Below are 13,762 nucleotides of genomic sequence, written 5' to 3' on the forward strand. Positions count from 1 at the left end.
TTCATACATTAACATCTGAACAAAACCAGCTCTGCCCATGAAACCTTTAAACAGGATGACCGTGTGGAGCTCGGACCCGTTCTGTCCAGGATGGAGGGGGTGGAGCTTATCCCAGCAGGACATGACCATCAGTAGCTGAAGGGGGCGTGGCCACAGGCTGTCAGGTACCTCTTGCTCAGAAAACTGGAGGTCCAGAAGAACTTTTAGATGTATCACAGCAGCAGAGCTCACAGGGGGCTGGAAAGGCCGCTGTTCTGTCAGACCGGCATACCTATAGTCAATACGCAGCGCAAGACGTCAGATTTGCGTTTATCCCTTTAGTGTTGTACGAAAAATAATCTTCTATGCTGGTCTGACAGAACACCGGGTCAACAGTTAGAGGTCGATCCACGGTAGGAAAGGAGCGCCCGCCCTAATCACTATATCGTGGTTACGCCATTTTAAATGACTGAATGTGTACTGGATGAAAAACTAGTGGACTCAAAATTTCCCACAATGCACCTTGAGATTTAGCGATCATCTACGAGCAGATATATCCTGGAATGCTTTGCACAGAGAGTTCTCCTCGCAAAGCATCATGGGATTTGTGGTCGCTACCAGACAGTGGCGACTAAAAACAAAGATGGAGCAGCACTGCGAGTCACGTGAGCAACAGGGAGGAAAAAGCAGCGATCGTCTGTCTGAACGGTTAGCTAACCGAGTTCACTATAAAGTCCTGCTCTATGTAGCGATGGAGGGGTCAAAGGTCAGGGCGGACGCTCAGACAGCCTATAGCCCCATTTCCACTACCGATCCTTGCTGACCGTTAAACCGCCACGCTAGCATGGCTCCTCACCTCCTAGTGGCGACCTATGGTACTACTGCTCTTTAGAGGGAAACAAGCAAACCAACATGGCGGCGTAACATTCAGGAAGTTTGCAGAGAGTCAGGCAGCCTTTGGTCAATTTCCTTGACAGTCGTTTTTTGGGAAGTGAATACGACAAACGATCGTCTAATCAGGGCATCGCACCGCTAAGCAGAACCATCACTAGAAATCGTGGCGCGGTTGGGAAGCTAGGATTTTACGGAGATGAGGCGGTCTGCTCATTGAGAACCGAGCCCTACTGATGAACTAGCACCATGCTAACGCGGTGCGGTTCAGTTCTTTACGCTCAGCAGTTACCATGGTTACCGTGCTGGGACCGATCTCTGCTCGGTTTCTAAAGGGTAGTGGAAATGGGGCTAATGACTATGCATCCTGTTAGCAAAGGATTGTGGGAGATTGTACGGGAAGGTCAGGAGCGCCCATGCTAACGGTGATGGGAAGCGTCCTGCTTCCTCTCCTACCCCTGGAGGGCGCCGTGGTTCTTTCCACCGACTGGATCAGGATGGGTCTGTGGGCTCAGTTCTACAGCCTGTCGGGTCCAAATGGTTCCGACCGCCTGCGAAGAACCAGGATGGTCGAGCAAAACCTGCTGCTGAGCTCCTCCCCATCATCATCATCATCAGTGATGCTGAGCAGAACCAGTTTAATGTTCTGCCTGAAGCAGAAACCGGGTCGAGAAGGAACGGCTCTCTGTTGGCGCTCTGACAGACCACGCCTCTGATTGGACGTCTACATTCATGTCTCCTCGCCGAAGCTGCGTCTCTGATTGACTGAGTGAGGTTATGCGGGACGTTCATCTGTGCTGCGTTCAGGTGCAGTAGAACGCAGCAGGTTCTGCTGCAGACCTCTTCATCCTGGAATGTTTTCAGAGCTGAAATCTGACCTAAACCAACTAAAGGTCTGCCTGCGGCGCCACAGCAGGACAGGAGGGGAGGGGCGGAGCCAGTGGGGGTCAGAGGGCGGACCTTCAGGCTCCTGCTGTGGAACATTCTGCAGCCATGCTAGTCTGGAGGACGTGGTGGGGGTGGGCGATGTCCAATCACAGTGGAGCACAGGGACAAAGAGGCGGAGCTTCTACAGTGTCCTACTTGTTAGCGACCACCAGGGGGCGGCCCTGAGTTCGTCTGCTCCGCCCCATCAGTCACTCCACCGCTCTGACCTCTGACCCCTTCAGGTGGAGGGGGTGGAGCTAACTCAGAGGGCACCTCCTCCCCCGGTCAGAGAGCCTCCTGATTGGCTGTCAGGTACTCCTCGGCCCGCTTGTGAGCCTCCAGAGCTTTGATGGTGTAGACGTCCTGCGGCAGCTCAGACTTCCTCCTCATCAGGACCTTCTCCTTCTTCAGGTCCTTCAGACCCTGCAGACCAACAGAGGAACATCTGAGAAGCAGCTCCAGGATGGAGAACAGGTCACAGCTGCATGTTCCTACCTGTGAGGCCTCCTTCTCCACCGTCTTCTTTAGCAGCTGGATGTCCTCTGCTGTCGGCGTCTCTGTCTCCATGGAGTAGACGGCCAGGCCGCCGTCGCTGTACATCAGGAACTGAGGGAGATGGGGTCAGAGGTCAATTAGCTGAACTCTAATAATCCCAAAGTTTCCCCACCTACAGGACTGGAACCTTCTGATGCTGGGACTAAGCTGGGACTAATAAAGTTCATCACTGTAGGAAAATGTTCCATTTGTTTTATTCTATCACCTTCAATCTCACCGCGTTCCCCACCTGGAGCAGGACAGGAATTAATTCTGGCTTAAATCAAGCAGATTTCTATTATCCTAAAGTTATCCAGATATTCTGACCTGTGCACTCAGGTAACTGGATCCTAGCTAATGCCAGAGCTAACATCTCAGCTAACGTCTCTGCTTACGTCCAAACTAACATCCCAGGTAAAATCATAACTAATGTTATAGCTAACATTCAAGTTAACATCCCAGCTAACCTTCCTGCTACTGTCAAAGCTAACGTCACAGCTAATGTAATAGCTAACATCATAACGTTATAGCTAATGTCCAAGCTAACATCATAGCTGATGTCCAAGTTATCATGGCCAACGTCCTAGCTAACGTCATAGCAAACATCCTAGCTAACATCCCAGCTAACCTTCCAGCTAATGTCAAAGCTAACTTCCTAGCTAATGTCCTAGTTAATGTCCCAGCTAACATCATAACGTTATAGCTAACATCCAAGCTAACATCATAGCTGATGTCCAAGTTATCATGGCCAATGTCCTAGTTCACGTCCCAGCTAACGCCATAGCAAACATCCTAGCTAACGTCGTTATCGTCCCAGCTTACCTTCCCGCTAATGTCAAAGCTAACTTCACAGCTAATGTCATAGCTAACATCCTTGCTAATGTCCTTGTTAATGTCATAGCTAACGTTACAGCTGTCATAGCTAACATCCTAGCTAACGTCCTAGCTAACAGCCCAGCTAACATCATAGCTAACGTCATAGCTAACATTCCTGCTAACGTCACAGCTAACGTTCCTGCAAACGTCATAGCTAACATTCCAGCTAACGTTCCAGCTAATGTCACAGCTAACGTTCCAGCTAATGTCACAGCTAACAGTCCTGCTAATGTCATAGCTAACGTTTAAATGCTGTTTGGAATGTTTATGGGCACTGCCCCACAGTCTGGAAACGCTTTCATTACGGTTCTGTCAAATCCAACCAGAATATTAGAGCCGCCATGTTTACGTCATCGTTTTAGTGCAGTCGGCCATTTTAGCTCAGACGGCACATAAACAGAACCACTGCTCTGTGCTCCCAGTGAGCTTAGCGGCCAGTAAACCTGCATGGTGGCGCCTCTGATGGAGCTTAGAAGGTCTGTGGGTGGAGACCAGACGGAGTCACTGTGACCACCCCCCCCCCCACCACCAGCCATCCCAGCTCCTCATTTAATCGCAGTATAGAGCGGCGGTCATAGATCGTTAGAAATCCATGACCGCTGCTCAAAAATACAAAAATAGTCTGATGGCCAGAAAGCACCGACCGACCACAGGTTACCGCAGCAACTAACCTCTTCCTGTGGGTGGAGTCCTGGCCGGAGGGGGTGGAGCTTAGAACTCTAAAGAGATACAATAACAAAGAGACCCCATCAGGATCATCCATCCATCCATCCATCCATCCATCCATCCATCATCCATCCATCATCCATCCATCCATCCATCCATCCAGATATCTACCTGTGGGTTCAGTCTTGCCAGCTCCTCGATCTTCATCCAGACCTCCTCTCGTTCCTTCAGTTTGTATTTTTCTCTGCATCAGGAAGCAGAAAGATGTCAGACAGTTGATGGATCATCGTCCAGCAGCTCTGCGCTTTAGAACCTACTTCTGCTTCTCAGCCTTGTACTGCTGGGTGCAGTCGTCAAACAGCTTCTGGTTCATCTCCATGAAGAGCTTCAGAGCGTTGTAGATCAGCCCATGGATGGTCCTGAGGAGGAGGAGAAAGACCAGCTTAGTTAGAACCAGCTGCTGCTGTCAGACCGGCCCTTGGATGGAGTGGGAGGAGCCTGTTCTGAATCCAGCTGTTCTGCTTCTGCCCTCTGCAGATGTTCTGCTGATCCAGACTGAAGGTCTGGATTCAGGATGAGGAGCAGAACCGAGGTGTGGATCAGCTGGTTCCAGCCGTGTGTGTTTACTTGTTCCAGTGGCTCTTGGAGTTCTTGTAGAGAGCGGGGAACATGATGGGGAGGATCTTAGCGGCGTTGTCACTGATCAGACTCATGATGTATTCGTTGTTCCAGTAGTACAGCGCCCGCTCAGCCACCTGGAACCACAGCAGAACCTCCATCAGCGTCTCAGCCTCCAGCCGCCGTCATTACGGGCGCCGCCTCTGGTACCTGGAAGTGAGGGCTGGACACACACTTGGCCAGCTGTCTAAAGAGAGGCTCCTGCACCTTCACGAACTCTGACGGCTCGATGACGTCCAGGATCTCCTCCAGCTCGTTCAGGAACATCACCTCCTTCGGACTGTGAGTCTTGGGCCAGAACTTCAGAAGACCCATGATGACCTGCAGGGGTCAGAGGTCAACGCACAGAAACACCTGAGCTCAGGACCTTCCAGGTCTCTCCGGCAGGAAACTCACCGGCTCCGTCAGACCACTGTCCTTCTCCAGGAACTGGACCACGCAGTAGGCCAGCTGGGGAGCAGAACCGCAGTCAGACACGGCAGAACCACAAACGCAGCAGCGGAGGACAAACACTGACCTGTGGGTGGTAAACGCTCAGAGACTTGACTTTATGGAGCGGCAGCAGAACCCGGATCAGAAACATCTTATGTTCCTCTTTGAGCGGCAGAGCGAAGCCGTTGATGATGCTGCAGGAGACGGCAGATAGGTGATGTCAGAGCGGCCGCGTTCCCATCAGACACACGGCGTCAGACCGGCCGCGATCCAATCAGAGACACGGCGTCAGACCGGCCGCGATCCAATCAGAGACACGGCGTCAGACCGGCCGCGTTCCAATCAGAGACACGGCGTCAGACTGGCCGCTTTCCAATCAGAGACATGGCTTCAGACCGGCCGCGTTCCAATCAGAGACACGGCGTCAGACTGGCCGCGTTCCAATCAGAGACATGGCTTCAGACCGGCCGCTTTCCAATCAGAGACACGGCTTCAGACCGGCCGCTTTCCAATCAGAGACATGGCTTCAGACCGACCACGTTCCAATCAGAGACACGGCGTCAGACTGGCCGCGTTCCAATCAGAGACATGGCTTCAGACCGACCGCTTTCCAATCAGAGACATGGCTTCAGACCGGCCGCTTTCCAATCAGAGACGTGGCTTCAGACCGACCGCGTTCCAATCAGAGACACGGCGTCAGACTGGCCGCGTTCCAATCAGAGACATGGCTTCAGACCGACCGCTTTCCAATCAGAGACGTGGCTTCAGACCGACCGCGTTCCAATCAGAGACACGGCGTCAGACTGGCCGCGTTCCAATCAGAGACATGGCTTCAGACCGGCCGCGTTCCAATCAGAGACACGGCTTCAGACCGGCCGCGTTCCAATCAGAGACACGGCGTCAGACCGGCCGCGTTCCAATCAGAAACACAGCGTCACACAGGCCATGTTCCAATCAGACAGGGCGTCGGACCGGCCGCGTTCCAATCAGAGACACGGCGTCACACAGGCTGTGTTCCATTCAGAGACGAAGAATCAGTGTGGCCACGTTCCAATCAGACACAGCGTCACACCGGCCGCGTCCCAATCAGGGAGACGTCACACCGGCCGCGTTCCAATCAGAGACACGGCTTCAGTGCGGCCGCGTTCCAATCAGATACACAGTGTCAGTGTGGCCGCATTCCAATCAGCTGGTGTGGTAGTCATGTGATCAGAGCAGGTACCTGCCGAGGATCTCCAGCAGCTCAGCGATGCCGTTGTGATGCTCCGTCTCATATATAAACCTGCAGAATGAGCACAGTGGTCAGACACAGGAAGTGGGAGCAGCGGGCTCACCTGCAGGGCGTTCCTCACCTGTAGAAGATGTTGTTGATCTGCCGGCGGATATAGGCCCGCAGGCCCAGAAACTTCCCGTAGATGCGGTGGAGGATGGTCTTCAGGAAGTCCCTCTCTCTGGGGTCCTCGCTGTCGAACAGCTCCAGCAGCTGGAAGGCAGGCATCAGATGGTCAGCGTCTCACCTGGACTCACCTGGACTCTCTGTCGTGTGGCGTCTTACCGACAGCACAAACTTCTGGTCGATGTATTTCTTGGCAACATTGGGTTGGAAGTCTGGAGACTCCAGGAAGCGAAGGAAGAACTCGTACACCAGCTTTGAAGAGACGGCCGGGATCAGGGTTCTATCAGGAGGATCGGTTCACCTGCAGGGAACCTTCCTACGTACAGCAGGTGAGGCCAGGCGGCCTCCTGGGAACCTTCCTACGTACCTGCAGGTGAGGCCAGGCGGCCTCCAGCGTGGGCTCGTCCTCCTCAGGGTCGAATTCTGCTCCGGTGGGGTTGGAGGATGGAGGAAGAGTCCGGAACACGTTTATGGAGAACTGCAGCGACACAAAGTGGATCTAAGCAGAGGATGGATCCTCTGATTCCAGAGGAGATAAAGCTCTGAGGCCATCAGCTGAGGAGACGCTCAGCGGCCTGGACCAGAGGTCAAAGGTCGATCTCTGAGCTTCTGCCTAACCTATTACTGACACCCCATCGGCCATAGAGCCCCTAATTCAGAATGTAGAACCTCTCACCATGACGACGGCCTCTGGGTAGATGCACTCCGTCACCACCTCACTGTTGTGTGTGATGTACTCCACCATCTCGTTAAGCCCCGCCCTCTTCACCTCCTTGTACTTGAGGTCGCTGAGCGGGTCGGCAATGAAGTCGAACAGGACGCAGCACTGACGCAGCTTCTGGACAAACAGCTCCTCGCGCTCCAGGGGCGGGGCATCTGAGGCGGAGCACAGGAAGGTTCAGTTAGAGGCCTACTTCAGGCCGCCATGATGCTACGCAGCTGGACTGGGTTCAGTAGGTTCAGTTTAGCTCAGGTTTAGGTTCCGCAGGGTCAGTTTAGCTCGGATTTAGGTTCCACAGGGTCAGTTTAGCTCGGGTTTAGGTTCCACAGGGTCAGTTTAGCTCGGGTTTAGGTTCCACAGGGTCAGGTTGGCGCGGGTTTAGGTTCCACAGGGTCAGTTTAGCTCGGGTTTAGGTTCCACAGGGTCAGTTTAGCTCGGGTTTAGGTTCCACAGGGTCAGGTTGGAGCGGGTTTAGGTTCGGCCGGGTCAGGTTGGCGCGGGTCTAGGTTCCGCAGGGTCAGTTTAGCTCGGGTTTAGCTTCTGCAGGGTCAGTTTAGCTCGGGTTTAGGTTCCGCAGGGTCAGGTTGGCGCGGGTTTAGGTTCCGCAGGGTCAGGTTGGCGTGGGTTTAGGTTCCGCAGGGTCAGGTTGGCGTGGGTTTAGGTTCCGCAGGGTCAGTTTGGCGCGGGTTTAGGTTCCGCAGGTTCAGGTTGGCTCGGGTTTAGGTTCCGCAGGGTCAGGTTGGCTCGGGTTTAGGTTCCGCAGGGTCAGTTTAGCTCGGGTTTAGGTTCCGCAGGGTCAGTTTAGCTCGGGTTTAGGTTCTACAGGGTCAGTTTAGCTCAGGTTTAGCTTCTACAGGGTCAGTTTAGCTCGGGTTTAGGTTCTGCAGGGTCAGTTTAGCTCGGGTTTAGGTTCCGCAGGGTCAGTTTAGCTCGGGTTTAGGTTCTACAGGGTCAGTTTAGCTCAGGTTTAGCTTCTACAGGGTCAGTTTAGCTCGGGTTTAGGTTCTGCAGGGTCAGTTTATCTCAGGTTTAGGTTCTGCAGTGTCACTGTAGCTCAGGTTTAGGTTAAGCAGGGTCACTTTAGCTCAGGTTTGATTCCACAGGGTCAGCTTAGCTCAGGTTTAGGTTCTACAGGGTCAGTTTAGCTCAGGTTTAGGTTCTGCAGGGTCAGTTTAGCTCAGGTTTAGCTTCTGCAGGGTCAGTTTAGCTCAGGTTTAGCTCAGGTTTAGGTTAAGCAGGGTCACTTTAGCTCAGGTTTAGGTTCTACAGGGTCAGTTTAGCTCGGGTTTAGGTTCTACAGGGTCAGTTTAGCTCAGGTTTAGGTTCTGCAGGGTCAGTTTATCTCAGGTTTAGGTTCTGCAGGGTCAGTGTAGCTCAGGTTTAGCTCAGGTTTAGGTTAAGCAGGGTCACTTTAGCTCAGGTTTGATTCCACAGGGTCAGCTTAGCTCAGGTTTAGGTTCCGCAGGGTCAGTTTAGCTCAGGTTTAAGTTCTACAGGGTCAGTTTAGCTCAGGTTTAGGTTCTGCAGGGTCAGTTTAGCTCAGGTTTAGCTTCTGCAGGGTCAGTTTAGCTCAGGTTTAGCTCAGGTTTAGGTTAAGCAGGGTCACTTTAGCTCAGGTTTAGGTTCTACAGGGTCAGTTTAGCTCGGGTTTAGGTTCTACAGGGTCAGTTTAGCTCAGGTTTAGGTTCTGCAGGGTCAGTGTAGCTCAGGTTTAGCTCAGGTTTAGGTTAAGCAGGGTCACTTTAGCTCAGGTTTGATTCCACAGGGTCAGTTTAGCTCAGGTTTAGGTTCCGCAGGGTCAGTTTAGCTCAGGTTTAGGTTCTGCAGGGTCAGTTTAGCTCGGGTTTAGGTTCTGCAGGGTCAGTTTAGCTCGGGTTTAGGTTCTGCAGGGTCAGTTTAGCTCGGGTTTAGGTTCTACAGGGTCAGTTTAGCTCGGGTTTAGGTTTTGCAGGGTCAGGTTGGCGCGGGTTTAGGTTCCGCAGGGTCAGTTTGGCTCGGGTTTAGGTTCTACAGGGTCAGTTTAGCTCGGGTTTAGGTTCTACAGGGTCAGTTTAGCTCGGGTTTAGGTTCTGCAGGGTCAGTTTAGCTCGGGTTTAGGTTCTACAGGGTCAGTTTAGCTCGGGTTTAGGTTCTGCAGGGTCAGTTTAGCTCAGGTTTAAGTTCTGCAGGGTCAGTTTAGCTCAGGTTTAGGTTCTAAAGGGTTTATTTACCTTTGAGAGCAGGTAGTTTTTGCAGCTCTCTGTTCCTGGTCAGGCTGAAGCGTGATGAGCTCTGGCGGCGCTCCTTCTTCACCAGCTGAGGACCTCCAGAGTACTTGATCTTGTTGAGCTGGGTGGGGGGAGGTGTGCTGCTGCTGGGCCGCTTGCTGCCGCTCTGCTGCTGGACCTGCAGACACGGACTGGATAGTGAGAAACTCCAGAAATGATGCGTGTTCTCAGAAACTAGTGTTAATTTTGACAGCAAATTCTGATTTAGTCTTAGTCTTCTGAATAACACACCATTTAGTTTTAGTCATATTTTAGTCATCTCAAATCTTTTAGTCTTAGTCTAGTTTTTGTCGACTAAATGTCAAAAGAGTTTTAGTCTTAGTCTAGTCTTAAGTCTTTTAGTCTTAGTTTAGTCTCAGTCTAGATTTGAATTAGATTTGAATTTCCCCTTGGGGATCAATAAAGTATCTATCTAGATTTAGACACAGATTGAACAGTTACAGATGCAAAACATGTATTTTATTTTGAATTTCAAAAAGATTAACTGTGGCTTTGCTCCCTGAAAGTTTAGCGCAAACACGGCGGTTAATCAAATAAAAAATAACCTTGTATGCTTAGCGTGTATGCTTCCCTTCGCATGTATCTCTGGATGAGTCATCTGCAAATGCCGTTTCAAGTTGGTGGTGTTTTTTCCGGATATTTTGGCTCCACACGGTTTGCAGGCTGTCTTGTTGTCCTTAGTGTAATATGTGAAGTGTGTCCAGATATCAACTCTTCTTTTTCGCCCTAGCTGTTGTAACATCTCTATTATTCATTTGATTTTTGAAAGGCTACTACTGCTACGAAAACGCTGCTTCTATGCTTCAACCATACACGCTCTCTTCTTCTTCTTCTCTTTCTTAGCACAGCTTTATGGCGCATTACCGCCACCTGGATTTCTTTCTATGGCGGTTGGCAACTAACTTTTGATTGGATTTCTTCCCAACTTGTCCCACAAAAAAAGTAATTCTGATAGGATCACAATTTGTCCCTCCCTCATAGTTTAGTCTCGTTTAGACTAAAGTGTCAGTTATTTTCGTAATAGTCTTAGTCGTCATATCTCACTTTTTATTTAGTCTAAGTCCGTGAAAAAGGTTCGTTGACGAGTATTTTTCGTCATAGTCTTCGTCAACAAAATTAACACTGTCAGGAACCTGGTGGGGCAGCAGAATTCGCTTCAGCAGCAACTTCTAGCTATGAACCGATGTCAGGAACAAGCATGAGGGAACATCTGAACTAACAACTGGAACATCTATGTAGGAACATGTGGAGCATGTATGTATGAACATGTAGAACTACAACCAGCAGTGGTTCTAGTTCTACATCAGTTCCTGGCCAGGTCTGGTTCCAGGTCTTTAGTTCTCTCCTTGACCTCTAAACAAATCAGGTAACCATGGCAACTCTAACTCAGCTGAAATGGACATCAGACCTTCCTCGCTACCATTGAGATTAAGGAGCAGACCTCATCATCAGCGTAATCCAAATGGCGACTGCTAGCGGATTGACCCGGGTTTGAAAAACCCACTAATTTCAGGCTGAAGAACTGATCAGAACCTGTGGAGATGAGATCAGAACCGGTGGTGTTCTGGTGGTACCTACCTCCTCGGAGCTCTCTGGCGCAGCATCCTTCCCGCTGCCGCTGCTGTTCTTCGTGCTGCTTTTGGAAAATTTGCTGGATTCCTACAAAAGAACCAGAATAAAAATGACGCCTTTAGTCTGTTTGAAAGGAATCTGGATCAGAACCAGAACTGCAACATCTCAGATGTTATCAGACATCAGTCCTCCTCATGATTCCCTTTATTTTAGGCTACAGTAGCTCCACTTCCTGTGGAACAACTTTTCAAAATAAGAGCAGGTGAAGCGGTTCCACTGTGACAGAATCAGAGCTCTGATCCGTCACGTGATTCAGGAACCATCATCCATCTCCAGCGAAAGAACCTCATGGAGCCTCTGGGTAGGACCTTCATCCAGAAGCTTCTCTGCTCAGTGGAGAAGCCTGATGTTCTCCTAACATCAGAACCGGTCAGGTTTGGACCTCCTGCGGAGCGGTCCAGTTCGACCCACAGGAACAATCTTTCTCCCCAGAAGCAGCAGTGAGGCTCCTGGAAGGACCGACCCACTGCAGGAGAACATCCTGCTGACGTCACTGCTGCTCTGCCTCCCATCATCACTCAGAACCAGCCTGTCAGGAAAGCAGCTGATGGAGCAGGAGTTGTGGACCCGTCAGAACCAGCAGGTCCACTCTGGTTCCAGGCCGGATCCCAGTGAACCCACAGAACTGGGCTGAGCGGTTCCTGCTGGTTCTGCTGGTCTGTAGAGACCGTTAACTCTGCTGAAGTTAGCTTCTGATTCTCGGGGCTGTAAAGCAGCCAAAACTGTCGCTGTTTACTCTTTTATTTCCTTATTTTATCTTTTTTAAAGTTAAAATAATCAACAGACCTTCATTAAACAGAATCTTTCTTAAAGTCCAAAGAAAGCGCGAAAAATTACAGCTTAAAACCAAAGAAACACTGTTTGATTATATATGGAAACTTTACTGAATAGCCCCTCCTACTGCTGATGAAGAATAAAAAGGTTGAAATGATGGAATAATTATTTCTCTGAGATCATTATAAAGATTTTATAAATGTTTAATTTGTTTTAAATCCTCAGTTTTTATCCTCATTCAATCAGAAGCTAACTTCAGGGCGGTGTGATGCTAACGGGCCTTTATCGTTTAGCATCTGAACTGTCCTCCACGCTTCTGCGTGTTCTGCGTGGACAGGCTCCGCGTTACACCCCCGCCGCCCCACGCTCACCTTCTCCTTCTTGGGTTTGTTCGGCATCTTGTCCGCTGATTTTCCCACGGAGACCCAGAGTTCCTCCTCCCCGGGAATCAGATGCTGTCACTCGGTCAGTTCCAGCTCCTGCGCCCGCTCCTCAACGCGGCCGATCTCATTGGCTGCCGGTGCGGAAGTCTACCTAGCAACGCGTGCAGGGATTTTTCCCATTGGATTAGAGCGAGTTTAACATGGAGGGCGAGGCTGTAGGGAGGTGATGCAGGTCTGGGCTCTTCCCCAGCAACACGGAGAAAACCGAACCAGAACCACAGGGTTTATGGTCTGGTTCTGGTTCTGGTGGCTCCGAACCACAGAACAGTCTGAACAGAATATAGATAAAATGATCCAACAAAGATTATCTGCAGGAAACAGATGTTTATGTTCCAACACATCATTTAATGCTAAATAATAAAATACAAAGACATGTTTAAAAAGCAACAATAAAGCAAGTTAATTTAAAAGTTGTAAAAAGGAGAGATGAAATATAAAAGCATATTACATAATGAGATAAAGTGGACTGACCTCATAGATCTAAATCAGTTCAACCAGCTTTACTACCTGGAGGTTTGATCAGTAAATATAATGAAAGCAGCCTGGATGCAGGAAGATTTATGAGCATCTTCTGCTCATACGTCAAATCTAAACATATAACTTTATGGTTGTTTTTTTACCTTATCGCCAACACAGGGGCTGATTTAGGAAATTTGGGGCCCCAGGCAAAGACAGGCAGGGAGCCCTCTGAACTGAGAGCACATCAAACAGCCCCATTCCACAGATAGAGAAATGTTAATAGAATAGACATCCATTATCTGTTCTAGGTTGTGTCCCTCTCTTCTTGTCCCTTTTCTTCTTGTTTTCCTCTCTATGTTTTGTACTCAGCTGACTTTTCATGCTGTCTCTAAAGGAATGAAAGATTTTTTTCCAGTCACTAAGCTCACTTAGCTGATTGCTCCTTCCTGTGTTTCCAAAAAGGCCAAAGTAAATAACCCAGTCCTTCTTTTCACTGTAGACAAGCCATGATCTGCTTATCTGTTCTCCATTTTTCATTTGGATGAAATAATAGCTGCATGAATCATGACAGCAGACAAGATAGAGGATAGCAGGAGGCGGGGTTACCAATCTACTCGCTCTGGAGAGCAGAGTTCGCTGCTTTTAGATGTTGTCTCCAAAGTCTCCAGTAGCAGAAAAAAGTCTCTAGATTTGGCGCTAGGAGCTTTTTAGAAATCAAAGTGCTAGAGGGGTCTGAAAAGTGGCTAAATATAGCGACTAAAGTGCTAAGTTGGCAACACTGCTCTTTGCATGGTTTGTTTTCAAATGGTTTGCTGCTGTCTGTTTGGACCTTTCTGAACATGTGCAGCAAATGGACTGATCCAATATGGTGGACACTGAAGGGGGGGGCTGAGACACACTTAATATTATCAGCGTTCTGATGGCATTTTAGCCAAAGGATTTTTTATCAAAAAGATAATGTGCAGAAATAAGGAATAGTTGTATTAACCATACATAGAAATAAAGTTTTATGGGGCCCCCAGGAACTTGGGGCCCTAAGCAGCAGCCTAGTATTGCCTGATGGTAAATCCTCCCCTGCGTCAACATA

The 13,762-nt window shown here is 49.8% G+C and overlaps 1 protein-coding gene across 1 annotated transcript; it reads right to left on the reverse strand.

Annotated features, from left to right (window-relative positions):
• Positions 1-1,857: 1,857 nt before the first annotated feature.
• On the reverse strand, positions 1,858-12,301 carry ppp2r5d (protein phosphatase 2, regulatory subunit B', delta). The gene is made up of 17 exons (XM_038298320.1): positions 12,145-12,301; positions 10,946-11,026; positions 9,311-9,485; positions 7,056-7,255; positions 6,747-6,857; positions 6,539-6,631; positions 6,336-6,466; positions 6,206-6,265; positions 5,069-5,177; positions 4,948-5,001; positions 4,702-4,872; positions 4,501-4,628; positions 4,191-4,292; positions 4,045-4,117; positions 3,879-3,926; positions 2,293-2,403; positions 1,858-2,220 (listed from the first exon to the last, which is right to left on the reverse strand). The coding sequence occupies exons 1-17, from the start codon at positions 12,169-12,171 to the stop codon at positions 2,083-2,085; spliced, it is 1,812 nt and encodes a 603-aa protein (XP_038154248.1). The 5' UTR covers positions 12,172-12,301; the 3' UTR covers positions 1,858-2,082.
• Between the last annotated feature and the right edge of the window lie 1,461 nt (positions 12,302-13,762).

This window comes from Cyprinodon tularosa, unplaced genomic scaffold (genome assembly GCF_016077235.1).
Source record: "Cyprinodon tularosa strain WSP-4 unplaced genomic scaffold, ASM1607723v1 ctg406, whole genome shotgun sequence".
NCBI classification, from domain to species: Eukaryota; Metazoa; Chordata; class Actinopteri; order Cyprinodontiformes; family Cyprinodontidae; genus Cyprinodon; species Cyprinodon tularosa.

Bases quoted from the DNA above. Each gene is read 5' to 3' on its own strand.
- ppp2r5d (XM_038298320.1), bottom strand. From the start codon at position 12,171: ATGCCGAACAAACCCAAGAAGGAGAAG. The intron at 6,858-7,055 runs GTGAGAGGTTCT...GTGTCGCTGCAG, and splicing joins ACCCAGAGGCCGTCGTCATG to TTCTCCATAAACGTGTTCCG. The intron at 3,927-4,044 runs GTAGATATCTGG...GTATCTCTTTAG, and splicing joins TGGCAAGACTGAACCCACAG to AGTTCTAAGCTCCACCCCCT.